General features: G+C 38.9%; 3 protein-coding genes across 7 annotated transcripts in view; 1 reads left to right on the plus strand and 2 right to left on the minus strand.

Annotated features, from left to right (window-relative positions):
* Positions 1-43: 43 nt before the first annotated feature.
* kif15 (kinesin family member 15) lies at positions 44-10,507 on the minus strand. Of its 2 annotated transcripts, XM_024268336.2 has the most exons (35): positions 10,334-10,501; positions 10,050-10,080; positions 9,525-9,711; positions 9,339-9,415; positions 8,514-8,551; positions 8,336-8,433; positions 8,079-8,258; positions 7,737-7,946; positions 7,531-7,656; positions 7,293-7,415; positions 7,045-7,192; positions 6,882-6,973; positions 6,589-6,798; positions 6,269-6,440; positions 6,051-6,192; positions 5,230-5,371; positions 4,296-4,463; positions 4,088-4,216; positions 3,909-4,014; positions 3,667-3,832; positions 3,447-3,597; positions 3,268-3,350; positions 3,017-3,095; positions 2,842-2,928; positions 2,643-2,747; positions 2,438-2,560; positions 2,218-2,364; positions 2,034-2,126; positions 1,734-1,898; positions 1,416-1,522; positions 1,274-1,340; positions 1,147-1,184; positions 932-1,064; positions 531-662; positions 44-447 (listed from the first exon to the last, which is right to left on the minus strand). In XM_024268336.2, exons 1-35 carry the CDS (start codon positions 10,356-10,358, stop codon positions 349-351), a joined length of 4,179 nt encoding a protein of 1,392 aa, XP_024124104.1. In that variant the 5' UTR covers positions 10,359-10,501; the 3' UTR covers positions 44-348. The 2 variants fall into 2 exon arrangements, 1 of the variants encoding a protein (XP_024124104.1); XR_002918833.2 differs by lacking the exon at positions 44-447 and having other exon boundaries at positions 932-1,066; positions 1,148-1,184; positions 10,334-10,507.
* Positions 10,508-11,103: 596 nt separating this feature from the next.
* tacc3 (transforming, acidic coiled-coil containing protein 3) lies at positions 11,104-16,751 on the plus strand. The gene is made up of 17 exons (XM_024276514.2): positions 11,104-11,278; positions 12,452-12,617; positions 12,695-12,804; positions 12,886-12,923; positions 13,009-14,062; positions 14,148-14,190; positions 14,274-14,391; positions 14,487-14,545; positions 14,639-14,769; positions 15,053-15,137; positions 15,229-15,354; positions 15,650-15,717; positions 15,803-15,846; positions 15,939-16,099; positions 16,177-16,283; positions 16,363-16,483; positions 16,565-16,751. Exons 2-17 carry the CDS (start codon positions 12,453-12,455, stop codon positions 16,628-16,630), a joined length of 2,496 nt encoding a protein of 831 aa, XP_024132282.1. The 5' UTR covers positions 11,104-11,278; position 12,452; the 3' UTR covers positions 16,631-16,751.
* Positions 16,752-17,402: 651 nt separating this feature from the next.
* The window catches only part of LOC112149125 (fibroblast growth factor receptor-like 1), a 25,543-nt gene continuing 15,724 nt past the window's right edge, over positions 17,403-27,221 (minus strand). For 3 of the 4 annotated variants that reach the window (XM_024276606.2, XM_024276623.1, XM_024276614.2), the window contains exons 3-7: positions 24,720-24,992; positions 20,136-20,204; positions 19,770-20,054; positions 18,815-19,168; positions 17,403-18,702 (exon numbers count right to left, since the gene is read on the minus strand). In XM_024276606.2, the coding sequence (XP_024132374.1) occupies positions 18,266-18,702; positions 18,815-19,168; positions 19,770-20,054; positions 20,136-20,204; positions 24,720-24,992 (1,418 nt within the window). In that variant the 3' untranslated portion in view covers positions 17,403-18,265. The remainder of the gene's footprint in view (positions 18,703-18,814; positions 19,169-19,769; positions 20,055-20,135; positions 20,205-24,719; positions 24,993-27,221) is intronic. The other variant, XM_024276631.2, reaches the window with a different exon arrangement.

A 27,221-nucleotide genomic window follows, 5' to 3' on the forward strand; every position in this document is an offset into this window, starting at 1 on the left:
CCCCCCCCAAAAAAAAAATAAAAATAAATAAACAGTTCACTAATTAAGAATGGAGACGTTTTTTTATTTCATAATAAAGCAAACACAAAAAAGATGGCAAGAAAAAGAATATAATATCTCAAACTACTGTCTGTACATGTCAGTATAGATGTGAAACTGTAACATTAAACCAGACAATTGAGAGAGGCAGGTAACAGAAAAATGTACGTACAAATGTTGGATGAGAATAACAAAACAAGCTCAAACAATGTTTCCTAAAAATTGAGCATATGCATCTTATTTTTAACACTTTATCAAGTTTTAACAGTTGAATAAAAACCTTTTACAGAGTTTAGAGCCATTTGTTGACTAGGAAAGATTTCTGCTAGATCCCAGAATCATTTCCAGCTGTGGATCCTCTGTGTTGTCTCGCATCAATGAAATCTCTGTTCGCAGCTTTTCATTTTCCTTGAAAAATTAATAAAAAGCAGCAATGTGATAAACATATTTGCTTCAAATAAAACACCTGAAATACACAATATGTTAGTTACCTCTTGAAGTCGAGTGTTGTCCTTTTTCAGCTTAACGAGATATTCAATCCTCTGTTTGTGGTTCTTGTGCCCCACAAGTTTTCCATTCTCCTCTGAGAGCTGAATGTTTTGCTTACGAAGAACCTCATTCTCCTGGAAAAAAAACAAAACCAAAAGTAGAAACATTAGAAAAGATACCAAAATATTTCTGCAGAGCAGTGTTTCCTCGTTTATCGTTGGAGTGATTGTAGGATTACAGATTAAAGATAAAGCCAATTCTTTAACCATAACAAATGGTAAGAAATCAATAGTATATACAGTATGTATGGAACCAAGAGCTCCCCCTGCTGGATTTAGTGCAACAATGCAGCTTCAGATAAGGTTTTAGATTTCTAATTAAAAGGTTTTCAGTCGGTGTTTACCTGTAGCAGTTTCTCCTCATCGTGTATCCTGAGACTCATTTCTCTCAACTCCAGACAGCGGTTTTTCACCTCATTGGTCAGTTCTTGGACACAGGTTTGAGACTGGGCCAACATAGACTCCTGTGCTTGTAGTCTGACTCACAAATAAATAGTAGACAAATAAAAAACATAAATCAAATTTTTTTTTAAAAGAGTCACTCTTCACAAATGCTTACCTTTTTTGGGTATCATAAAGTTTCTGCTTTATTTTGCTCTGGTAAAGGTTGAAAAAGAAAAAAAAAACAGATGATAAATTCAACATCTGAGAAAACAACCGAAGATGCCAGAAAAATGGACACAAACCTTCTCTGCTCTTTCCTCATCCAGTTCTTTCAACAAGGACTGACTGATGGCTTCATTTAACTTCTCACTGAAAAACACAATCTTCCATTTATTCCCCTATTTATCAGATGAATGGACGAATATTTGAATGTAGAATTCTAACCAAGAATCATTTCCATTTATGCTGTTCATCTGCTCCTGCTTGGTGTAGAACTTGTCAAGCAAACCTTGAATCTCCATTTGAACCGTTTCTTTACTAGCCAGTTCCTCCTGGGAATACAGAGACAATTTAAGCTTATAGAGTTTGCTTTTGCACCAAGACAGTTTTTCTTGATTGACTTATCAGTACAAAATATCCTTATCTACAGTACAAACTATAAACACATTTCCTGTAAACACTTAAAGACCTGTCCTCCATCATGGTAAAAACACAGTTTTTATTATCAGAGTGGTTCTTTCAATTGTTGTGCACAAAAGCTACCTTGAGCCTTATGATTTCCTCATTCTTTGCAGATCTCTCAGCGTTCAGTTCTGCTAGAAGAACCTCCATGGTTATCATAGAGGAGCGTCTACTTTCCAGCTCGCGTTCTTGGCTCTCCAACATTTGGGACAGATCTCTGCTGAAGCTGCCTGGAGTAGCAGGAGTCTTATCAAGAGAAAAAGCGAAATATAAATATACACTTGAATCTGTGCTGCATCGCTGACAGCAAATGTTGAAAAGCAATCGAATCTAACAATAATACATTTCTGTGGTTTACATAAGAAACAAGAAAAGGTTTACTCGAGGGAGGGACTTTGGTGTGACTGTCAGCTCAGCAGGTTTAAAAACTCCATTTCTTATTGTTTTCTCAACAGCTTCCTGCTGCTGTTGAACCTGTTAAAATAAAAAAGAAACATTCCAGAAACTGTTATATTTATTTAGACGACACAATGTTCGCAACATTATAAGAAAACATAAAGAATACCTTTTGCTTTAAGCTCTTGATAATGAGCTCTTTCTCAGCGACTTGCTCTTGTGAAGCTTGAAGGAGGCCGTCCTGCTCTCCTAAAACCTTGGTGAGCCTGTCAACCTCCTCAGTCGCATAAGTCATTTCGTCTTGCAAGATCTCTACCTACAGAAATAAAAGCACATAATCACTATCAAGCATTTTTTTCAATGTTAATCAGCAAGACAGTTAGAATTACCTCTATTTTATTGGAAGCTACGCTCCTCTCTAAGCGTTCTTTAAGATCACAGATTTCTGTTTGCATCTTACAGTTTTGTTCCCTGAGGTTTTCCCTTTCGAGGCAAGCAGTGTTATATTTGGCCTGGAAGACAAGAGTGTTACTGTGATATTAGAAAGCAGTCAAAAGTGTTGATTAAAAGTTAAAACTAGAGGATGAAGTGTACTGTAATGTCTTGGACATCTCCAGACACGTGGCTGAAGGCTTCCTCCTTCTGGCTCAGTTCACTGCGGAGGTCACGGATTTGGTTCATGAGGTCTAAAAGAACATCCTGTCAAGCAAAGGAGATGCACATGAATACAAAAGTTGGGTTTACTAAAACAATATTAAATTTAGGAACTTATTTTTAAAAATGAGCTATTTACTTTGTCCTGTTCTGTCTTCTGCTCCAGGTTTTTCATCCTCTCATTGGCTGTGGATAAATTCTGCTCCAGATCGGCAAGTTTGGACAACTTTAAAAGAAGAAAAAAAAAACACTAGTGATTTTAGGCTCCAATTATTCTCTAATTTTAGATCAATACATCAAACTTGCTTTCTGACCTGTTGGTGGTTTGTCACCGTCAGGTCTGAGACTTGTTTTCTAAGTTGTGTGTTCTGCTCCACAGTTTCAATGAGTTCTCTAAAGGAAACAACAAAGTAGTTTTGACCTTTTTGTTTGTTTGCTTAGGTACTATTAATTAACTGCAGCCAAAAAATGAAAAGTAAAAACATGAAAATTAAATAATAAAAATACATTTCATGAAATTTTATGCAAACAGGTAAAACATGATTAATTTGATATGAAATCCTACTTTGAAGAGCTCTCTTTTTCTTGCAGCTGGGAGATCAGACTGTTTGTGTGAGCTTGCTCAGCCTCCAGGGAATTTTTTAAATTCTTGGAAAAGAAGAGAACAAATAAACATTTAAGGACTAAAAGTAATATAGACTGATCCATTAAGGCATGCATTTATTGAGTTTTGAGTTCACTCACCAACACCTCGGCTTTCAGCTGATCGATCTCCTGCTGTCTGTCCTGCAGCTGCTGTCTGGCCTGATCAGAGTCAAACTTGGACTCAGCGTGCAACTGGTCAAAGGAATCCTGTAAAGTTCGATGTTGTTCCAAAAGCTGCTCCCACTCCAGTCTGGAATACAAACATTCAGGTTTGTAGCACTGAAGAGTGTTAGACCAACACATAAACTTGAATGCTTACTGGACTTTGTCGAGCTGGAGCTGTGTGCTGATCAAACTGCTGGAGAGCTGACTCATCTCCTGCTGATGCTCAGTCTGACGATCTTTGAGCTGCTTCCTCACAGAGGACAGCTCCTTGTCTGAAGACTGTAGGATCAAGCGTAGGTCGCAGATCTCACTCTTCAGGACTGAAAAAAGAAATAGAAAAATGTTAAACAAGAATATTTAGATTTTACAAAAAGCAAAATCTCAAAAGTAAAACACCTTCTGCAGCTTGCTGTTCGGACTGAAGGTTCTTTTGCAGACTGTTAATGGATTCCTCAAAGGCAAGCTGGTCTTTGTTTTTATTTATTTTCTCAACTGCAAGCATCTGCATCAAAAACACATATTTAAGATAATAACAAATTACCGCATATCTTTAGTTGTTATTAAAGAAACTCTACCTCATCCTTGTGATGAGACTCTTTGGATATTATATCCATTTGCTCCTCTAGTTTTGCTATTTGCTGCATCAGCTTGCTGTTCTTCAGCTCCTCTTCATTCAGCTGTGTCTGAACACGACTGGCTTGTTCCTAAAAAAACACCACAATATTGTTTAAAAATGTGTAAGAAATTGTAACTTCTGTGATGGGACATTCTGCATCCATTTACTTGCACTTGGCGCAGCTCCTCTGTCAAAGCCATCTCAGCCATTTCTGATGGAGGCTGCTCCGCCCAAATGTTGTCTCCGTCCCCATCATTCCCGTTCAGGTGTTCAGGGCTGGAGAGCGGCACCAGGCGGGAGCGGAGGTTATACGCTTTGGTGGGTGTGGTGAGAATCTGGTTTGGTGAAAATTCCATTAGATTTTAGTTGTTAGTCTCAACACTGAAATTACTCACAACTTGACCTTTCCAGGTATATAAAAAAAATGAAGCTCCTACAACTTCATTTAAACAACTGTGTGACAAATTCCTACAAAAAAAGAAAGAAATGTTTGACTATCACTACAGGCTAAGAAGTAAACATAGTGATCACTAAGGAGCTGCAGATTCAAGTAGAATGTGCAAAGCCCAAAGAAGAATTTTCAAAATAAAAGGTGTAATGAGAAAATATTTTCTTCATACTAAATTCCATACTAAAGACCAGACTACATAACCAAGCAAAAAATACGTACAGATGTTCCTCAACTAATGGAAACTTTTTCAAAAATGACTTAACCAGTTTGTTTGTCGACGTGTTTTTACACAGAACATTATGAGATACAATAAGAAAATATGATGTGATGTGGTTTGGTTTTTAAAATAGCAGAAAAGAGAAAAAAAACATAAAATAATACATAAAATAAAAACTTTACATAATTCTAAAAAAAAGAACATTTTTAACTGAAGCCGCATTATGTCCCTTATTTTACTTTATGGCTAAAACGTTGCTTTACAGAAATAAAATAAGGTGTGATTAACAATGATTTCTCTAAATTTGACATACTTAAAAAAACAATAACAGGTAAAAATAAAATTATTGCCTAAAATTGAAACAAGGAACATCTTTGTTTTTCATAAAAAACAGCATTACTTGACATTATTGGGCTTTTATTTTGACACTCACTTTCAAAGTTTCAACATGGATTCTGTTGAGTTCAGAAACTTCCTGTTTTTTACAAGCATGTGTGGCTTCCAAAATGTTTTCCAGATGCCTGTTAGACTTTTCCAGGTATCTTTTCTCAGACTCTAACTTGGACAACTGTTTCCTGAAAACAAAGCACAATTTTAAACTGCAAAAAAAAAATATGGGAATAAAATGAACCACACAGAAACAAATCACAAAAGAAATACACAATACAAAAACAAGAACACTATATTAAAAATTTTGTTTACTTTTATGTTCTAAAATATAAATTAACCAGGGAATAACTGTAAAATCATCATTATATCAAAATAAATGTTGGTTTTGTAACATAACACTGGAGGAGTTAATGACAACATTAAAAAAAATAAAAAAGCCAGTTTGTTGCATATTTCAGAGGGTGTTTTACTTACTGGTCTTAAAGACATCTCAGGGATCTGGTCTAGCTCTTTTATAGAACCACTCATTTAAAAATCTTTTTTTTTTTTTTGTATGTTTTAAACATTTGTTGCATTTTTTTTCAGAATGGAGCATAAATATAAAGAAAAATAATCCCAAAAATGTATCTCTGAGTTCTTCTTTGCTCAAATTGCTGTGAATTTCTAATGAACTACCGCTCTGCAGAGCTATGTCCTAAAACACAACAAAAGTTATTTAATTTCGACTGAAAACAGCATAATCATAATCAAAAAAAACCCTGGCTGTGCTTTTAAAATAGATGAGATGATCGGAGTGGGATTTTAATGTCAAGTTTTGATTTTAAAAAGAAGCAAAAACTTTTCTGCAATAAATATTCCTCTTACTTGGTGACGTCTTTGTATTCCTCAAAGGCCTGGAGGGCAGCTGTTAAGTCCGACTGCTTCTGCAGAAGTTTAGCGTTCAGCTTCTCAACAGCAGCTGCAGAAACTGCATCTGTTGCCATAGAAATGGACGAAACCGATGAAGCTGTGAAGAGATAGATTATTAGTGACATTTAAATGCGAGTCATCTTTGGCTTCCTTTCTGTAATGTCAATCTTTACACTTTAGTTCTGAGTCCGCGGTCCTCTGAAGGACTTCTTCGAGCTCAGCAGCAATATGGGCTGCATACTCTTCAGCTTTCATTACAGAATCAAGAGAACGCAGTTGACGGTTTTCTTCTCTGAGGCTGTAATTCTCTGCTGCATATCGAGTCATTTTTGGATGATGCTCAACCTTAAAAGGTGAGAAAAAGGAAAAAAACAAAGATTAGAAACAAGAAGATATTAAAGATGTGACCTGCACGCTCTAGAATTGTAGAATCACTCATGTATCCAGTACAGTTATCAAAGAGAGATGCAGAAGGATTGAATCTTTTTTTTACCTGATCGCTCAGGATTTTAATTTCCTCCTTCAACTGGTCGATCAAAGCCTGGGACTCGGTGTCAGACAAGGAGGTTTGCCCTGCCTTCACCTTCTTTTCAAGCCGAGAAATGTGATCTTCTCGAAACCGGATGATCATTCTGCTGGAATGAATGAATCTGTCTTTTTGCGTCCACGCCTCCTCGAGCTGAGCCACTTTCTTGAGCATCATCTGTGGAGTATAAGGTTAAACGTTTTGTACAAACCCATATCCCCACTGGGAAGTTATCTAACATGTTGAAAACATTTTATAACCTTTCTTTCCTCCTCTGTCTTCTTCCACAGTCGAACAGCAGCCAAATACTTTGTTTGATATTGCAGATCTTGATTATCTTCAACAGGTAAACCTAATAAGAGAGGAACTTAGTTAAACAATGAGCTATCAATATTTCCATGTTAATTTGGGGGATGTTGTTACCCATGGTGAATTCCGGTCCTCCAGGAGCTACATCTCTGGAATACTGAACGCCCTGACATCCCTGCATCTGAGCAAGCTGCTCTTTCAGCTTCCTCACTTCAGCCTGCAGTTGTCTCACGTTTCCTTGTGTGTCTTCATTGATAACAGCCTAAAAAAGCAAATAATTCAGTTTTAAAATGTAAATAACCGTTAAGTCCTTCATTTTGGTTTTTACATTAGAGTATAAGATGCTGCTGGGTAACACAGACCTTGTTTTTAATCAGCTTTGCTCTCTGTGCAAAGTGCAAAGTGGATAACGTCTCCCCAAAACATTTTGAACCAGGGTGGACGTTGGCTATGATGTAAGTTTTGGCATTTCCACCAAGAGAGTCCTAAAATACAAATAAAAGCATGCATTTGTTTGCTGCCAGACAAACTGTACATGAAATTTAAAAAAAAAAAAAATGCAACATAAAAACTTCAACATGAGTCTTGAAAAATTCTAACCCGGAGAAGGAAGGTGAGTTTAGAATCTCTGTAGCAGATGTGACGGTTCTTCCCATTGGACACGTCCACCAGTGCCATGATCACCTGGCCCAGACACATGAGGGAGCGATTGATGCTGCTGGCCTCCTGTATTTTGTGTTAATACAAATAGCAGCTGTTAAACAGCAAAAGCAAATACACAAGCAATCTAAAACATTAAGGTGTACCTTGAGTCGGGAGCCCTCTGTGTGTGTGTCTTTTTGCCTCTCAGATCCTGCCAGATCCACCAAGTTCAGCTGAGAAGTTCGGATGTTCACCACCTCATTTTTGGTCTCCTTGGACTCCAGCGTCATAGTGAACACGGCGTGAGACCTTGAAGACTCACGGTTCATGGAAGTGGAGGCCACACGTCGATTGCGCCAACCCATGGACAAAACCTTGAGGTTTAAACACAAATTATGTAAAAGTTTCCAAAAACTGATTGCACGAGGGATAAATAAAGAAAAGTTTGTATCACATGTAAGAGATAGGACAGAATTCACAAGCGCCTGTGTATTAAGATTGCATACCTGATAGGCTTCCGCTGCTGAGCTTACAAATTTCTCCACAGCTCCCTCAACAAACACTCCTTTTTTAATGTTTTCTCGCAGAAAAAGGCTGGCAGACGCTGTGTCCAACAGGTCATAAATCTGTTCATTGTATATCTCAATAAATGAACATTTGCAGAGGAAACTCTTGGATTTTGTTGACTATGAAGAGAGCAAAGAAAAGTATTACATTTGTTGTAAAACACAGTAATAAATGAAACATTAGTTTGCATGCTTACCTTCTCTACTTCTCTGTTGATGAGGAAAAACAGATACTCAAAACTGCGAGGAATAACCCCCCTCATTTCATCTGTGAAGTTATCCAACTCTGATGGCCCTGTAATTAGAGTTTATTTGGATTAATGTTTGGTTAGATTTGAAAAAAAACATGTTGAAAAAGTGAAAGTCTATGTTCACCAAGCATAGTGAATGTTTTTCCAGAGCCAGTTTGTCCACTAAACAAAACAAAAAAAGGAGAATATTAAGAAAAAATACATTAGAGCAAAAAATATATATTTGTCAATCACCTATTTTGCAGCTTGTGCCACTAAAAATGATGAGAGGTCTGCCATGTTTATTAGAGATACACTTCAACTGTGAGATACAAAATGCAAAAAAAAAAAAAGAAAGAAACATTTTTTGATTTTTGAAAGAACTATTTACAGACAATAGCTACTATTTTAGTCCATTCTTCCCTGCAGATCTTCTCAAGAGCTGTGACTTTATGGGACTGTTGTCAGACTTTCAACTTCCTGAACAGATTTTCTTTTGGATCTAGTTCTGGAAACTGGCTAGGTCTCTCTAGAACCTTAAAATGTTTTTATGTAGACATTCCTTCATTTCACCCTCAATGCTCTCAGTGAGGGAAGGAGGGTTTTTGCCCTAAATCTTATTGTTACCAGCTACAGTATATGCAAACCTGGATAAGATGACTTCTGTCATTACCAACCCTAGTTGCATTACAAAGTATTGACATACACTTTTACTAATGACCAAAAATGTATTTTTAACACCATTATTACCAAAAATCCTTCAGTGATTTATTGGCTTATTTTTTTGTTGTTGTTGTAATTTTAAAGTTGAAGTGCATCTATGATAAACATTTTAGAACCTTCAACCATTTAAGTGAGATATCTAGGAAAATTTGTGACTGACAAATACTTTTTTTTTTCTCTGTAACTGAGTGTTATACAATTGTTTACATGTTCTTTTCTTAATAATTACAAACAAAAAGCCACTTACTAAGCAAATATGGTCCCATTATACCCGTTCATACAGGATTCCACAATATTCTTGGCCACAATGTTGAAGACAGAATCCTGTACAGAAAGGAAAGAGAACAACCAAACACTAGAAACGTTTTTGTTCTTTATTTCAGGAAAGACAGGAAAGTGGCATTCACTAAAGCAACATTTGTGTGACTCAAACCTGAGATGTATCCGTATCAGCAACATGATCATAAGTGAAGGTCCGCGGCTCTGGTTTAGATAGCAGACGGATGGTGTTGGGTGACGTGACTGTGAGGCATAGGTTCTGGTCTCCATCTGTGGTCAGCCCGGTGCCGTGGGTCAAAGGTCGCACTCGGATGAAGACTTTGATAGAATCACTGTCAGAACTGTAAATAAACAAGAAACACATTAATTTAGGTAAAACCATTATACATATATGAGTAGCATCTATACTTTGAACATGCTTTATTTGAATTTTAACTCAGTGTGATCTGAATGTCTAATGGTTTTTGATGGTGTTGACATTTGACCTCGAATCTATAATACAATTTTATTCTAAAGTTTACAATAACACTAAAACATACAATAAGTGAAAGAAAAATAAAGGCGGGGGGGTGACTTAACCTGAATTGAGATTGTGTTAACTGTATTGGTTTTACTAGCAAACACAACAACAATGTAACAATATGTGTTTGGTGTCTACAAGAGTAATAAAATGTATTACCTGCCACAAAGGAGAGATGATTCTCCAAATCCTGTTCACAAAATAATAATACATTTAAAAAACACACACCGAGCTTAATCTTCCTTCAATTTAGCACCAACTGTTTAAGAAAATATTTTAATAAATTTTGAAGTCGAGTCATTTTACATCTTATTTGGTACTTAATGTGCCCTCAGACAAAATATTAGCGTTTAAAGGAAATAAAATGAAAACCTTAACGATGGCGACGGATTTAAATGGAAGTATACTACATCCCCAACCAAATTAAATGTCTTGAAAGCTACCTTTTCCGTTGAAAGTCATTGTCATTGAAGACGTAGGAACCGTTACAAAGTTAAAAACATCTTCTTTATGGCGTATGTACTCGTAATTAAAAAGGACATCCGACACTACTGTTTACGCTCTACAAATCTGGCGGGCTCGTCCAGCCAGTCTTCCTCGGCTTTTACGTTGGGTAGCAACTATTGTAAAACGTGCGGGATCGCCACCTAGTGGTAACATTGGTGCAAAATATTAATTTCGTCAGAGACACTGACAAAAATGAGTTACCCGTGCAAACTTTGAATAAAATTGTTTCCAAATGTATATTGAGCAGGTTATTATTAAATTATGCATCTTCAGAATCATTAATTTTGAAATGTTGTCTTTTTGTGTTTAAGAAGTAATACATGTTGATTCAACTCAACCATGTTTTGAAACACATTTTTATTAATAATAAACATTTGTTTGCTAAATATTAGATTGTGGCATTGATTATATTATGAAAGGGTCTTGTTCTATTATTTTTACCTTTTGAGTCTCTTTTTGTGACTGTGAGTAACTCTGCCTTGTCACTAAATTATTTTATAAATCTCGATTTCCTTTAGATGGAAATGGTAATTTCAGAAGCATTTCTGTATATTTCTCTACAGAGTTACGCAAAACTTATTGGTGCTGTTCTGCTTTTTTTTTTTTCTTTTTTTTTTTTTTTTGAGCTACTCAGAGAAAGAAAAATCATCCACACTGCGTCATTTCCGTTCTTTGATGTGATTGGTTACTCGACCAGGAAGAGCGTTTTGTTTGAATACTTTAAGCCACGTTATTGGTGGATTCTGAGACCTTTCAATTCCAAACGGTTGAAGCCTAGAAAAAGCTGGTGAGGGTTTTTCCAAAGCAAATCTAGACAGGTCAACAACTGAATGCCTGCGCAAAAGATATTACAACTTTAAGAAGCAGCCTTTTATTGTGAGGTAGGTGGAATACAGAATTTATGTTGTGGCATTCGATCATTTGCACCAGAGCTGATTGAATGAACTCGTTTTTCAATACATTTTCCGTTTTTCGGTAAGTAGCTATCCGTTGGTAAACGAGGCTGGAAGTTTAGTTTTTCCAAAAGCTGTCCTTGATCAGATTTTTTTTCAGTTTTCTCATAAAACACAGAAGACACATAGTAGCTAACGTAATATTTCGATTATTGGGTTTACTTGCATGTATTTTACTGCGGATTTTCTGTTTGACTCGTAAGATATTTGGAATGTAGGCCGCATGTAGTTCTACATACTAAAGTTGACATTAAAACGACAATTTTTTGTTCTTAGGTGCTCGTTTGTAGGCTAATCTGACCACACGTGTATTTTTTTTTTTAGTTTTGTTTTACTTTTTTGTTGTTTTCTCATCAACAAAAACTTCAACAGCTTAAGACTTTGTCAATATGTAATAGTTATAATTAAAAAAAACTGCGAATACTATTAAAGACATGTTATTGAGCTGTGTTTATTATGTCTTTGCATAGCGTTCTGCATTAGGGTAATATATATTATAATCATAGGTTGTCGGGGATCTAAAATTCAAACTGTTGTGATGCAGCGAGCATCAAGACATTTAAATAGTAACATTAGTGCCCTCTAGTGGTTAAACTATGGTACGACTTACTGTTGGTTTACAGGTTGCTTTGACATCTTTCATGTTTTTTTTGCCTATTTTAACTCTTTTACTGGCTTTTTTTTTGTTTATGAGCAATAAGCGTTTCAATTCACTTTATTTAATCATAATTTTCTTTCTTTATTTTTTAATGTTCCTTGTTAATTTTAGTGTATGTTTAAAGTTATTGCTGTAGGGAAATTAAAGTATACTGTTGTAAATGTTTACACATAAGTGCAGTCTAAAGTTGATTAATCTTTCCTTTAACTTAATGCACACCATGTATCCAGTTGAGACTGGTGCATTAAAAGTTAATGTTTGTAATTGCAACCAAAGATTGTTTTTGACTAGAGTATGCAGTCCAACTTGCACATGTCCTGATTCTGATGAAAACGTTCTTTGGTCGTGTCTCTTATCAGCTGCGTCCAGCTTTCATGTTCTCCCCCCCGCCTCCAGGCTGTATTCTGACTGTCCCATCCCTACATGTTTTTCTGTTTTTGCAGGATGAGTTTCTCTGAAGTAAATGATGAGAACTGCGGGGTCATCCCAGGGGGGAAACTTAACAACTTGAATCAAGACATATTTGCTCTTGATCAACCTACCGGGAGACCTTCTATCCTGCGTCAGACTGAGAATCTGCCCAACAAGGCTCTGCCAAAGGGGGTGAAGGTATAGGATGATCCTGTTTTTTATATACTTTTTTGATGACGGTCTCTGTTATAGCTGGCTCAAATTTCTGTGCTTAGGTTTGTTTTCAGACTCCACGAAGAGACCCGGTAACCAAAAGAATTCTGTCTCCTAGCAAATGTGCTGCCATGTCAAATGTTGATGAGTCCTTAAATCTGGATAAGTCAGAGTAAGTTGGTGTTTTGGCTCCAACATATATCTAAATTAATAATTGTTGCACTGATGTGACCAACACCGTTTCTTTTGGCAGTACATTATCAGTGGAACGTGCTGTGGAGCCACCGCAAGGTTCTTTTTTTTTATCTTCTAATAATTTATTTCCTTCTGTTCTTGCAGAGACTTAACACAAACTTTTTTTTTACTTTTTCAACAGAGCTGTCGCCTTTTCCTGATGACGACATGCCCATTCAGAGCAAAGGCGGCTACCAGTTGGATTATGACAACCTAGATGCGATGAATCCATTCCAGGGGTCTAACAGGATCCTCCTCTCCCCTGCAAAGCCTGCTGTGGACCATCCACCTGAGCCTCCTGAGAATACCCCAGAGGAGCCTGGTGTCGAAGATCTGAGACAAGATGACACACTTCCTTTCATACCATCTGTGGATAACTCCCTCGCCGATGTCAACATCAGCTCCACAGACAGCAGTGTGGTCATAGTGACTGTGAACAAGACGGCTGGAGAACAGGATTCCTCCACGGCCTCGTTTGTTGAAGAACAACCTGCTGACGTGCCTGCAAACACCGATCTGAGCAAATCAGGGAACACTTTTGAAGAGGATGCTCCACTTCCAGCCAAAGGTTCTTATAATTTGGATTTTGAAAACCTTGACGCTATCAACCCTTTCCAGATCGGGGGTTCTAAGATTCAGAATTCACCCGTTCTTGAGAAAAAGATGCCAGACGATCGTGTTCCTGCAGAAACAAACAAACCCTCAGCCGTGGTTCCCCAAGAGCCAGCTGTCCATCTTGAAGCAAAACCCATAGCTGCAGTGGCTCCTGTATCCGCCAATACAGCCAAGCCATCACTACCTGCATCTGAGCCCGCCAATGCTCCAGTCAAAGAAGGAGCCATCAAACTTGAGTTTAGTTTTGGGGATAGCAGCGAGGTTAAACCGAAACCTCCAAAGAAGTTTGGCAAAAGGCCTTCTGGTGTCAAACCTAAAGAGAAAAAGCAAACAGCAGCTGGCCCCAAACCAGCAAACCATGCTCCTCTAGCAGCTGATGCTGCTGATGCTCCACCTCCCAAAGGTTCTTACTCCTTCGACTTTGAAAAGTTCGATGATCCAAACTTCAATCCTTTTGGTACAAAAGTAAATATCAGCAATTCTTCAGAGAGCAGCAAGGAAATAAGTCCTGTGCTTAAAGAATCCTCTCTTCCGGAGCAAACCAACAATCCAGAGGAAAACAAGTCTCCATCATCAGAGAGGTGAGCTGAGATCTCCATTGGAACATTCTGCATATTTAACTGTAATTCAAATGGTGTGAAAGCAATTGTTCTCTGCCTTTCATAGTGCTGGAGAAGCTTTGTTATCCTCTGGAGCTTGTCCCGAAGAGGTAAGCAGAACAATGTTGATGCTTTTGCTTGAGTTTTTTTTTTTTAAACATACAAACTGATATCTTCTCTTGATTATTCCAAGAAACCTGAAGGTGAAAGTGAGCAGCATGCTCTGCAGGTTCCTGAGCTGACTCCACCTGTACAAACGCCTCAAACAAACATGTTGGACTTCAATGATGAGTTTGTCCCTGGAGCTATGTGTAAGGAAACTGTTAAGTTTGAATTTGCACAAGTTTTTTATTTTTATTTTTTATAATTATTTTGTTTGTAACACTGAGATGTTTTTTTTTTCCAGTCACTGCTAATGACTTCGATGGGCAGATCGACTACCTTGAACAGTTTGGATCCAACAATGTAAGTAAGCCCTGATGTCCTCGTTGATAACTACAGCAAATGGACCGTTTCTGAAGGTGTGCTTTGATTTTTATCTTTACATTTTGCTAACAGTTTAAGGAGTCTGCACTCAGGAAACAATCTTTGTACCTGAAGTTTGATCCTTTACTGAGAGACAGTCCGAAGAAGTCTGCAGGTCCTGCTGCTTCCATGCATCTTCCTCCCCCTCCTGCCTTTGCCTCACGGTATGTCACCCAGTTTTTATTTATTTATAGTCAATCATCTTGTGGCCCACCCAGTAGATGTAAGCTCTTTTTAAAACACTTTTTTATTTTTCATCTACTCCTAATTCACAACAATTTGAATTTAGGCTTAATTTTCTTTATATATATGTCCTCTATCGTCCAAAAATTGCCACAAGAGCATGTTAAAAACACCAAAAACGCTATTTTCATTAGAGCAGGTTTATAACTTTATGTTTCTTAGTTGTCACGTATCACATCTCAAGATGATGTCTTCTCTTTTTAGGCTTGAAAGTCATTTGGCTAAAGAGGAGCTGGTAGCTGTCCCTCCAAATGACAACTGTAAACTGCTGGGGGATGCTGCAGCCTCAGTGAGTCACGGATGACTTAATCACACATGCACGCGCGCGTCTTTGTCACCATTTCACCACAACAGAAACCTTTCTTGCCTATTTTGTGTAGACTCCCGTCCTCGAGAGCATCATCCCTCCTTTCCCACAGCCCGCGACCACGGAAGAGGCCATCATTGAAGTTCTGAAGTACAGTCAGAAGGACATGGATGCAGCCATTGCCAAAGTGCAGGCAGAGGTATTCACTTTTGGTTCTCCAGTGGCTTTAGCTACCAGAATATTCTATATTGGCTTTCCAAAAATAATGACTACTAATATTCTACAACAAAAAAAGTCATTCAAAGTATCAGCAGAACTTTGGTATTGAAAATATCAGAATCAGGCTTTCTAATAATAATTTGGTTTTAACTCTTAAAAAAATATAAGAGAAAAACAAACATTAGGTCTTTGGAATCTATGTCATATAGTATCTCTTAACTTGCAATCAAGAATGAACTGCTAATGGCTTTTATTCATGTGCTTGTCATATATAGGCAAAAGAAACTGAGCAGCAATGGAGCGACAAGTATGACAAGCTCCAGGAGGATGGTCAAAAAATGAGGTGAGTCGTGTGTAGTTGGCTTAAACTTTTCTTTGCAGTTTCAAATGCTTGAATTTGTATTTATTGATTTTTTTTTTCTACACAGGAAGATAATTGCAGAATTTGAACTAGTCATTGCAAAAACGATGGGTGAGTTAACACTGTTCGCATGCTACTTTCATCACAGAAGGTGATCTTTTTGGGGGTAAAAAGGTTGTTCATTTTCTAATATCTGCTACCAGCTGATCAAGAGAAGGAGAACAAAGTGGCTGAGGAAAAACTCAACAATGCTCTGCAAGAGAAAGAGCAAGTTTCCAGTGAGCTGAACACCATGGAAAAGTCATTTGCAGAGCTTTTCAAGAGACTGGAGAAGTACAAGGAAATGGTGGAGGGTTACAAAAAGGTTAGTTAATGAAGATTAGTTTCATTTAATAATTGTAAGGTTAATTTAACACTTGTAATTTGTTTGTATTTCTGTAGAATGAAGAGACACTGAAGACTCGTGCACAGGACTACCTGGAAAGGATTAAAAAGGAGGAGCAGCGCTACCAGATCCTCAAAGCTCACGCTGAGGGGAAAATTGGCCAGTGAGTTGTTTTTTTTTTTTTCTCTGAGTGAATGCTTCTAAAGATTTCAGGACTTTAAAAAATCTCTTTCTTTCCTAAGAGCAAATGAAGAAATTGCTGAGGTACGATCGAAATACAAGGCAGAGTTATCTGCTCTTCAAGCACAGCTACGCCGCGAGCAGCTGAAGGTTCAGTCTCTGGAGAAAAGTCTGGATCAGAAAGTGAGTAAACACAATAAACTTGCATGTGCAAATTTGACTGCAAAACCAGAATGATACCCATCTTTTGTCCTTCTCTTTTAGGAAAAGGAGGCTCAGGAGCTCACAAAACTCTGTGATGAACTGATCTCTAAAGTTCAAAAGGGCTGAGTTTACTTGTAAATACTGTATTTTTGTGTTCATGTCATTTTTTTGTGTAGTGTATTTGTTTGTCAGTGTTCTGATGAATCTGTTTAACAAAAAACACAATAAAGATAATTTTACAACTTTTTATCATGTACAATTTGATGTTCACATGTGAACCACTAGAGGGCAGTGTTTGATTCCAAATTGTTGGGACTTAAAGCTTTAGGATCTGCAGGTAACAGGAGTCTTGATGTTAATCAGTGCAGAGTGCTCTTAAGTGCGCAGATGGAAAACTTGTCATTCGTCTGGAGCCAAAGCTCATCTCCATGCTGCGATTCTCGCAACAAACAAGAGCTCACCTCAGACAATGCTCCCCTTCTTTCCCCAGCAATCGCTGGGTCTTGTCACATCACTCCCACAGCGGGACAATGTGCTTCCTAAATGGTGAAAGGAAACCCTACCTAGATCAGAGCTGAATGAGATGGTGATGCAGAGGCGGAGAAGGGGGACGATTCACTTAAATGGAGAAAAGATGTCGGCCGTTTGGGTGTAGTCTTGCAGGGAACATCACTCATCTAAAAAGCGACCGTGAGACCGCTCTGGTGTCTATTCAGGCTTTCATCCCCGTCGCTCGTGTCCCTCTGCTGGCTGCCCTTTGAGTCACCCTCAGACAGACCGGTCTGCTCTGAGCACGGCAGTACACCTGTGAGAGAGAGAGCTCAGCCCTTTTGTTCAGGAGATGCTTCCATTTACAGCCACAAGAAACCAGTGTAAAAAAAAAAGAGCAACATCCAACTCTGATTTCAATTTTTTAATTAAACTATCAAACCTTTAAGAATGCATTATACAAGATTGTCAAATACAAGTTGTAAAAATACCTACGTATTGTCAGGAAGTAAATGTGAATAAACAGGTGAACAAAGTTTTCAAAATGTACAACAGTATACTTTAATAACATTCAATAGATAAGTAAAATGCCTTACTCTGAAAAATAAACCTTTAAATTCTTTTAGGAAAATAAATTAAATATTCTGATTACAGCTTCATAAACTGTTTGGATAAAGTGGGGGTTGAAAAGACTAATTTACTGCTGGTTTATGTCAACATGCTACTGACTAGTAATGCTACCTACCAACAGACTGAAAACCAAGAGAAGACCCCATGGAAAAACTGGAAATAAAAACTTCTGCTCCTTTCAAGATTAGTATGGCATGAAACCTATCAGTCCATCACGTTGAAGGAACAGAGCTTAAGGGTAAAGACGGCTAACGTTAAGGATAGTGGTCAGTATTCCCAGCATAATGAATGTCTAAGAACAACAGCGACAACCTGAGTAGGAGCATTAAACCAGCCCTTCTGTAAAACGTGAGTACCGTTTTCATTTAGCACATCCTCAGTAGCTGATGGAGCTGAAATGAAGAAAATTCACCCATGAGGGGGCCTGGATAGCTGCAATGGACCTCACACTCTTCAGAAATGTCCTTTTAAGTGCACAAGTGGTGTGAGATTCAAACAGGTAATAAAAAAAAAAAAAGCACCAGGTTCATTTTTATAACACACTGGCCACTGAAGAACACTTTCTCAGCAAATATCTAGGAAAGTGAGATTCAAAGTCTGAACGCCCATCTGAGACACTGCGGGGAGTATGTGGCACGGAGGCTAACACTGAAAATGAATGTGTTGGTGCTGGTGTACTTTCCCGTCCACGTGAGAGTGAGTGTGTGTGTGAATGTCGGTGTAGATTTTGGGGTAGATTTTAGGAGGGACCGTCGGTCCTCCCTGCCCTAAGAGCAGCTGCTGCTGGGCCAAATACTCCTCATAGTTCAGGGATGTCATGCAGTCTTTGTCCGGGCTGGAGGAGCTGGATGAGGGAGGGACGCAGGCCCTGTCTCGGTCCCGGTACGGCGGCCGGTGGGAGCTCTGCAGGACCTGAGCTGCTGGTGCGCTCGGAGGTGGGCAGTGTTTTCTGCTCTGGCAGAACCACAGCAGCACAGTGCCGAAGATGAACACAATTCCAGCAGGGATGCCGATGATGACGGGCCAAGGGAGAGAGGTGGATGCTGCCGGGAAGACGTGTGTGATGGGAGGTTTTGTATCTGCAGAAAGAGGAAGCAAAAGGTAAGCTTTGACTGGAATCCTACAGAAAAGTTTTCCTTCCTTTATATAATGTTTGAGCTTCTTTCCTTATTTAAAAAATAGTTGTCGTACCTGGGAGAACAGTCAGGAAGGCACTGCGGAAGCTGTAGCCCATCGTGTTGGCACCTAAGCAGATGTACATGCCAGCATCCTCCTCTTTGGCGCGGGTAATGAGCAGCTTATTGAGGTATGACCCGTCAGGCCGGGACACCACCTCACCGGTGGGCAGCACAGCAAATCTGTGATCTTCCACTTCGATGGTGGAGTTGTAGCGGTGTTCTTCGTGAGACTCCACGCGCTTGAGCCACTGAATGACCGGCTTAACGTCACTCCTCACTTTGCACTGGAAGGATGTGGTGCCTCCGTAGTCCACTGTTGTGTTGACTGGATGGGTGCCTGTCAGAACAGGCTTGGAATTTGTCCTCTCTGCAGAAACACAACCAAGAAAAACAAAATTTGCATCTGAGAACAAACTAAAGCCTGATGGCTTCTCTGCGGCTGGTCGGAGTTTTTAGGTATCCACATTTGCCCCAGGCTTAGAACTTGTAATTGACAAGAGAGGGAGGAATAACTCATGTAACACAAGAAGTATTTGTGATTAGTTTCCTCTCTTTCTGTGCTCCTGGTAGTACAGCACGCATTTCTCATGGGAAGGGGTCTGGCAGACAGCTGGGCTTTAATCAGCTCCAGATTGGGTGGATGGTCTCAGAAGTTGAACAGCCTCGCTCCTTCTACCCCCAAGTAAAAACACTGAGGGGCAGCCTGCCCTCGCACTGTCAGTGTGCCTCTTCTGTACGTGATTACCGAAGCACATCCATCCAAGCTGAAAGATCGGCGATCGCAATCAAACTTCAGCAAAAGGTCAACCAAAGAGAAATTAGACTGGAACACAGCCCCTGCATTGATTGATTCTTTCAAGTTCACGCAGCTGTGAGCATTAAACCACTAATATAACCCAAATAAACAGAGGTAATCACTTAAATGAAGTTCAGCTAAGTCGTAATTCATCAAGCTATGAGATACTCACGTATGACCTCAACTTTATATGTGGCGTTGATCTCCCCCGCCTGATTGGACACCCTGCACGTGTATCTGCCACTGTGCTCTGGCAGCAGGTTCCTGAGACTCAGCGTCCACTTCTTCTGACGGCCCTCGCCCACCTCTTGGTCAGTTAGGGGTCTGTCGTCTTTCAGCCAAACGATGTCTGGTCGAGGATTTCCACTGGCCGCGCACTTGAGCCGCACCGAGCTTCCCACTGGACGAGCGATCACTCGCTTCCTCATCTTTGAGGGCTGTGAGAAGCGAGGACGCACTTGGATGGACAAAAAAGATGAGTCGTTTCATAGCACGTTAAAACACACTTTCAGATCTTTAATTGATCACAAATCCTTACCAAATTTTTCAATATTGAGCTCTGATTTTGCTCCCTCGGGTTCTCCAGTTTTATCAGAGCCTGGATCATCTGTTGACACAAAAAACGTGAGTAAAATCAAGTTGCATTCATAAAGATGCTGAGAATCCTTATTTATTGCAGGACACCAAAGTTATGTTGCAGATCTTCTCGGAGCATTTTCAGCCTTTAACCACCCCCTGCAGGGGTTGCATGCTTGGGTCTTACTCTGTAGCATTTGGAAGTAATATGATCGGTTTTCATAAGCCCCGATGCAAGGGACAGCTGTGGAGTTTAGGTCACGGGGTGACATCATGAAGCCCCGCTAAGACAGGGCTTAGGGAAAATATAATGAGTGAAACCTAATTCAAAGTTTGTCATGCATATTTACTTTCTGAAATAAGCTATAGGGAATTAGAGGGGTTTTTGCAAATTAATGAAAAAGTTCAATTTTAGAGGAGCATCTTTCATCTGTCATATAAAATTTGACAGTTGGATAATCAGTTATCAGATAAATTATGAATAAATAGATATTTTCCCTTAAGTTCATGTTGATTTATTGTTTAATGTAGGTTTATGTTGGGTTTTTTTACACACACTTTAGCACAGTGGATTCCCTCCTTTCATTGGTTCAGGTAAAAAGACCAGATGTGACTTCTAACCCTCTCGTTCTGACTCCCTCTGAGTCCCCCCCAAAACCCTCAAAGCTCTCTAGGGTTCTGTAGGTACAAACCCTCCTTTGTTTGTCCCCTGCAGCTCTAAGCCCAGTCATGATGTCATGGCTATTTGAAGGGGTTTAACTAGCCAACTATAATAACCCATTCCTTAAAAAAAAAGAAAACAGCCTCCACTGGAAGAAATATTTCTCTGTTTCTCACTTGGGCTCCCCACATTCCTGCCGGGTCCTTAACCTCTCAATCCAAACAGAACCCAGTCCCACACTGCTGGGGTTTTCTTTCTAGCTTCTTGAATCTATTTCCTCTCTGCTTTTAAAGACTCTGGGAAACAGTGGTGCTCTTTATACTGTATGTGTGAATAGTAAAATGTAACCCCCCCCCTCCTTCTGTACTGTCTTCACTCAAATCCGTGTCACAAAACATCAAGGGAAGTAGAGGCGTGTAATTGCTTACCGTGAAAAATACATAAATAAATCTTGAGACGTGGTTGGGAAATAGTTCTTGTATAATTGTTAAATGCATCACATGATTGGATCCAGCAACCAAAAAATGTTAAATATGCTGCATGAAGTTAAATCTTTCCTCAAAAATCAAGCTGTGACTTTATAGCACACCTATTCAACTAAGAGTGAGTAAAAACCCACACATTTATTATGAAACACTCAGGCTTTTTTCCCCCAGCATGACTTGAATTCATTCAGTGTTTAGAGTCTGACGCCATCCCCTCCTCATTCACAAATCCAGAAACAGGAAAAGGGTCACCACGTATGCGTTCTGCCGGCCTCTCGTGCCATGTGAATGGCAGGAAAAGGCCTGATGGTTTTGAGGTCACAATGAACTCCAGATGTTTTTTTGGGGACATTGTAAAGTCCAAGGAAAAGTTATAAACAGTGGCTTTCCAGCACACGCTGGAAGGCTCCAAACAGCTACCACATGTGGTCAGCAGAATTTGGGGCATTTAATCCAACAGCTGACCCAACAATACCGCCAGATAAATGAAACATGCACCACAAAAGCCAGCATCCTTGTGGAGAAATAATAAGCAAGCTTCGCTTTAGCCTCGTTTATGTTACTCGTCCAGAAATAAACAGTAACCACAGTACTGTAAATGTAAATGTGACAATCTACCGCTAAAGCTAAAGTGAAATTGTCTGTGGTCTGAGTGGCTGATGCTCTGAGCATCTGCCTCTCCTAGAGTTTGTGCTGAGAGGTGACGGGGCCAGTTGTCAGGAGACCACCCCAAACAGCGACCAAACAGCCAGCTGGAGGGATTGAGGAGGCGCCATGTTGCACTGACTGACTGGATTCTTCAGATAGCTCTTGGGGAAGGAAGGCCGTCCACTGGCAGATGGGACAAGGAATAACTCCCCACCCCTCCTCAAAAAAACACCACAATCATTACTTCCAAGCTCTCTTTAACTGTACTTTCCTTGACTTCACTTCTGGTCCCCTAGTCACATTTAAAAGTTCTTTTCTCCACATTGAGCCTTGAACCTTAACAGCCTCCTAGATCCGTCAGCCCATTCACCTTGATAAGCCCTCTCTAGTTGCTTTTTTAACTTTTTTCACTCCACGATCCAGTAAGAATGACAAACTGACAAGATGAATTCTATATGTTGAGCTGTGTTAGAGTCTGTTCTCCCTCATTTACTAAATGTGAAATAAATAAAATATGTTCTTATGATCTTTTCCAGCAACATAATTACATCTACAGCAGGTTAATTGCACACAACTGAATGTATTAGCCGATGCAGCTCTAATGGAAAGTGAGCACGATAACTGCGGGTTATTTGGATGTTTAAGGCTGACTTTGATTCAGGGTATTTTTGCTGTGAGGCCCCCTCATCTGAATGAAAAGCAGTCCTTTTTTGGACAATTACCAACAAAAACAAACCGCAAGGGCGGCCCTGCAAGATCGGAGCTCTGAGATGAACAAGAAAAGTCGAAACAGAGGATGTGAGACGCAGACTGAACCTCAAGTGATGATTGTTGGTTTCATTAGTGGAAGAAATGGAAATGAAAAGAACAAATCAGACCTCAGTCCTGTTTTATCAGACTATCAAAGGAAAAATATTCATAAATAAGGATAGAACGATATTGATATAGGTAATCTGACAGAATTTGACTCTGAAAAGGATTTAAGAGTCAGCCTGAATCACAGAAACAATTCAAAGTAACAGAAATCTTCCTGAACTCATGCTATCATTTTAATGTAGGATAAAGGTGATGTTTTTAAAACACATTTACATCATAGAGAGATGTGTAATAAAACTGGAACTAGTTACTGTAAATGTAAAGTATCCACTGTTACTGGAAAATGTTTTTACATAAATAAAATCCATCTTAAAAGGAAATCAATAAACTTTAACCATTAAAAGTTGCTTTTTTAAAAAAATCTACAACCTCATTTAAAGAGCCTTTTATGACTACCTGAAAGGTTGTGTCAACATACAAATATTCACTCTGAGCCATGACTCGTTTGGGACTTTTTCCACAAATAACACAGCAAACAGCAAAAAGCAGTCAGCCTCCAATCCGAAAACATGATTCCTTTTGAAATGTCTTGCCAAGGTGGAAAAAAAATTCAAAGATGACTCCAAGAAATTACGATACAGGGCTACAAAATGTTTTTTCTCTAGGATGTGCCAAAACCTTGTTGAGTAAATATAAACTCTTCATTCAACAAAATTACCCATAGTTTCTACTGATTAATTCAGGTCATTTTTGAAGCTGACCTTCAGTGCATTAACAATATAAAACATTGATTTCTTTCACTTCCATTTAACTTTGTTTTAAAATATGAAAAAAAACAGTTTTCTACATGTTAAGCAAAACCTTTTCAATCAATTTTGCAAAATTAGAATTGTTAGGCTTCTTTAATTAGTTTCTTTAATTAGAGTTTCATCAAATAAAAAGGTTACAGGCAATAAAGAATAAAACTAAAAAGCCCTTTCAATTTCATGTAAACACACACTTCGTTATATATAACCAGCTTTGCCAAATGGATGCCCTTCTCGTTTTGGCAAAATAAGCCGTTCTTTGAACTTTCCAGCAACCCCATAGTGAGGGAGACCTTTAAGTAAACTTTGGTTTTGCGCATTCCACCATTCATGAACAGGCTTCCCTACAAAAACTATTGTCCCTGTGATTTCATTCTCTGCCTGATTACAGCCTCTCTTTTGAAGTATGGCTGTCACAAGACTAGACTGTAACTCTTCCTGTGAGACAGAAGGCAGACTGGGCCAAATTAAGCATCTTAGAGTAATTAGACTAAACACAGCCTTCACGCTCCACTCCACTCATTCATCACGCTCTGCACCAATGCAGAGGAAACACACTGTACGAGTGTGCACAAAAGGGCTAACACACTTGGTCAAATTGCGTTAAATCCCGAACTGGTATCACACTGGCTCCTCCTCTGAATGTGGTTCACTTTAGACCTCTAGAGCTTAGCCTCGGGAAAAGGAAGAGCTGGAGATCCAGTTGAGCTGCAGAGGATGAAGTAGCATGAAACAATATCCCCGGCTGCTGTTGACTCTGGGCAGAGGGTAGCACATACAAAAAGTAAGAGGATTGATGCTAAACCGTCATAAATCTGCCTGCTTTAGACCTACACCGCCGTGAGCAATGATGTCTTCCAACAGAGCCGCGAAAGGGTTTCTGACAGCTGGGAAGTGTTTTATATCCAACTTTAATGCACAACAGTCAAACACCATGCAGCTTGACCGTACAAATGAGGGGCTGAGTCATTGCCATGGCCTCTGCTTTCACTTACTAGACAGGTGGCTTTGCAGATTCTGAACTGAGCTTAAAGCTTTAGCAGAAGTGACACACCTTCAAATAATCAATTATCCTTTCAGAAAGCCAGTATTTTATAAACTCAACAACAACGAAAAAAATCTGTACTAACCAATGACAATGAGGGTGTAATTGATGTTAACACTTCCAAAGCCATTAGTTGCTTTGCAGATGTAGGTCCCTGCGTCGTCTGCCTCCACCTCTTTGATCTTCAGGCCCATGCGGAGGATGCGGAAACGAATCCAGCCACTGTGGATGTTACGGTCGTCTTTGGTCCACATGATGAGAGGTGGGGGGTCTCCTTCCACAGGGCATGGCATTTTAATGGCACTGCCCAGTCGGGCTGTTTGCCTGTAAGCAACTTTTCCGGACACCCGGGGAGGCCCTGGAGAGACACAAAGACATGGCCGTAAGGAACTGTAGAGGAGACTTAAGGGAAATGCTAAAAATAGGACTTGACATTTTCCTATAGCTACTGCAAAAATAAACTTTTACTAGCAGTTTGCTGTCAATTCCCAGAAATGCACATTTTTTGTCACAAGTTGGTATATTGTGGAGCATAAAGTACATTCTGTTGCAAACTAAGTGTGCTTTTCTGATGTAAAATCTTTTTTCACAATTCCTGTCGTTTTTTAGGCTACTGTGGAGATCAAGTTAGGATCCCTTAATCTAATTACATGTGATTCATAATAAAAATCATGCAGCACACTGACCGCGCTGTAAAACCAACCTTAGTATGAATCTATTTCTTCCTATGATAAACAATGTCTTGTATTTTAATTCAATATAAAACCTTTTCAAAAACCAATATACAAATGAAAAACAGAAAAAAGATTTAGGGCCTTAATTTAAGACTAAAATAGTTTTGATAAGCCCGCAAAATGATTATCCATGTTTCAGAAACACTGCTGGAGGGATGTTTTATCATTCGCCGTTCTCGTGTTCACTGACATCGGTCAAAAATTCCCCACAGAAGTTCAGCTGGGTTGAGAATTAAATGTGAAGGCCACACCATGTGATTCTCTTAACTTTGATAATCATTATACTTTTCATTAGCCCACCGTGGACCACAGAAGAAAGTATTGTCTTTACTAAGAGAGGATGACTGTTTTTATTTAAAAAAATATATATTCAAAACACAACAAAACGTTTCCTTTAATTTTTCCACCAGCTGAACATAACTTACTGGGAGTCTTGACTTAATGTCCATTTCTTAATTAACCTTTTGCATTGTTCTCGTTTAGTTCTGTTGTGAGATTGTGAAACTGTAATCCTATTTTAATATTTCCATAGAAACTGCTCCATATTGTATTTTCATTTGGTACCTGCCAGTGATTTAAAGGTCATCATCTTCCACCAGCAATCTTAGATGAAAAGATTGAGCAGATCTAAACCATAAGAACTAGTCATAACTAGTGGTAAAAAGGTTAACTGAATGCACATGGTTTGTCTTAATAACCTGACTTTAAACATTTTGATAATTATGAACAAAAAAAACTTCAAGCAGCCAAAAAATGTCCAACATATTATTCAGAAGAAAGTTTTTTTTCAAGAAATCGTTATCATCTGAGTCATTTAAATTGTGATCTTCATAAAAATATAAAAAATAATATATATATTTTAAATAATTTTACTATATTTTAGAGAAAGTCGTCTTGAATTATTACATTTATCTAACTGATTCTCACATTCTTATAGCTGGTTATACGGTGTAAGTACAAATTTGAAGGAACCCTGTGCTTTTCTTTTAAGCTGCTAACATTTTCTTGATGTAAAAAAAAAAATAAATAACTTTTAGGATTTAAAATAATGAATTCTGAAATTACTTATTAATGGAGAAATAGCTTTCAAAACATAGAATCTCACACTTACTGTTAGAATTTGAGTTAATTTAGAAATAAAATGAGGTATTACGTTTATCAAACGAGAAGGCTCTGGTTTGTATCATAGTGGGGTTCTATTTATTCTCCCTGTGGGTCTGTGTTTTACTCTGGTATTTGCAGCAATTTGACTGCAGATTTGGAATTAACTATGGGAATGACTGTGTTGTTGTTTGTTTATATTTGCTCTTGCAATAGATTTGTCTTCAGTCCAGGGTGTTTTTGGCCTGACGACAGCTGGTACAAGCTCCTGGGACCAGGAAGCAACAGGTATACATAATAAAATTAGTGCCTAATAAAATTCAGCTTTTTTTTTTTAGACAACCAAAGCATTAACATTTTTCTAAAATAATCCAGAAATGCTAAAGCCCTATTTGATTGTCATTGACTGGGTGCACAGAGAGAGTAAGGGGTTCTGGATCTGGTTTTGCGTAATGTGCAAAACATAAAAGCGACGAGGAGGGCGGGTCGAAGTGAGACGGACAGCAGGCTGTTCTCCCTGCCACTTAATTGGCTCAGATCCGTCTCCTCAGATGTGGTGAAGTGGAGCGGGCCGAAACAGCCTGTGATGGTGTTAAAAGGCCTGCATCGCTGCTTGCACAGCACAAAGCCTTCGACTAACCTTCTAACACCACCACCAAAAGCTAAACAAAACCTTGAAAGAGCAGGCCAGACACAGAAGAGAAACAGGAGCTCCAGAGGGGTGGAAAAGGTGGGGTGGGGGGGTGCAACCA

Source organism: Oryzias melastigma, linkage group LG22 (assembly GCF_002922805.2).
Source record: "Oryzias melastigma strain HK-1 linkage group LG22, ASM292280v2, whole genome shotgun sequence".
NCBI classification, from domain to species: Eukaryota; Metazoa; Chordata; class Actinopteri; order Beloniformes; family Adrianichthyidae; genus Oryzias; species Oryzias melastigma.

Excerpts from the sequence above, each read along its gene's own strand:
- tacc3 (XM_024276514.2), top strand. The coding sequence starts at position 12,453 with ATGAGTTTCTCTGAAGTAAATGATGAGAACTGCGGGGTCATCCCAGGG. Across the intron at positions 15,138-15,228 it reads TGGGGGATGCTGCAGCCTCA|ACTCCCGTCCTCGAGAGCAT; the intron begins GTGAGTCACGGA and ends TATTTTGTGTAG. Across the intron at positions 16,100-16,176 it reads TGGTGGAGGGTTACAAAAAG|AATGAAGAGACACTGAAGAC; the intron begins GTTAGTTAATGA and ends GTATTTCTGTAG.
- kif15 (XM_024268336.2), bottom strand. The coding sequence starts at position 10,358 with ATGACAATGACTTTCAACGGAAAAG. Across the intron at positions 9,416-9,524 it reads CTGATACGGATACATCTCAG|GATTCTGTCTTCAACATTGT; the intron begins GTTTGAGTCACA and ends CTTTCTGTACAG. Across the intron at positions 4,217-4,295 it reads AGGAGCTGCGCCAAGTGCAA|GAACAAGCCAGTCGTGTTCA; the intron begins GTAAATGGATGC and ends GTGTTTTTTTAG.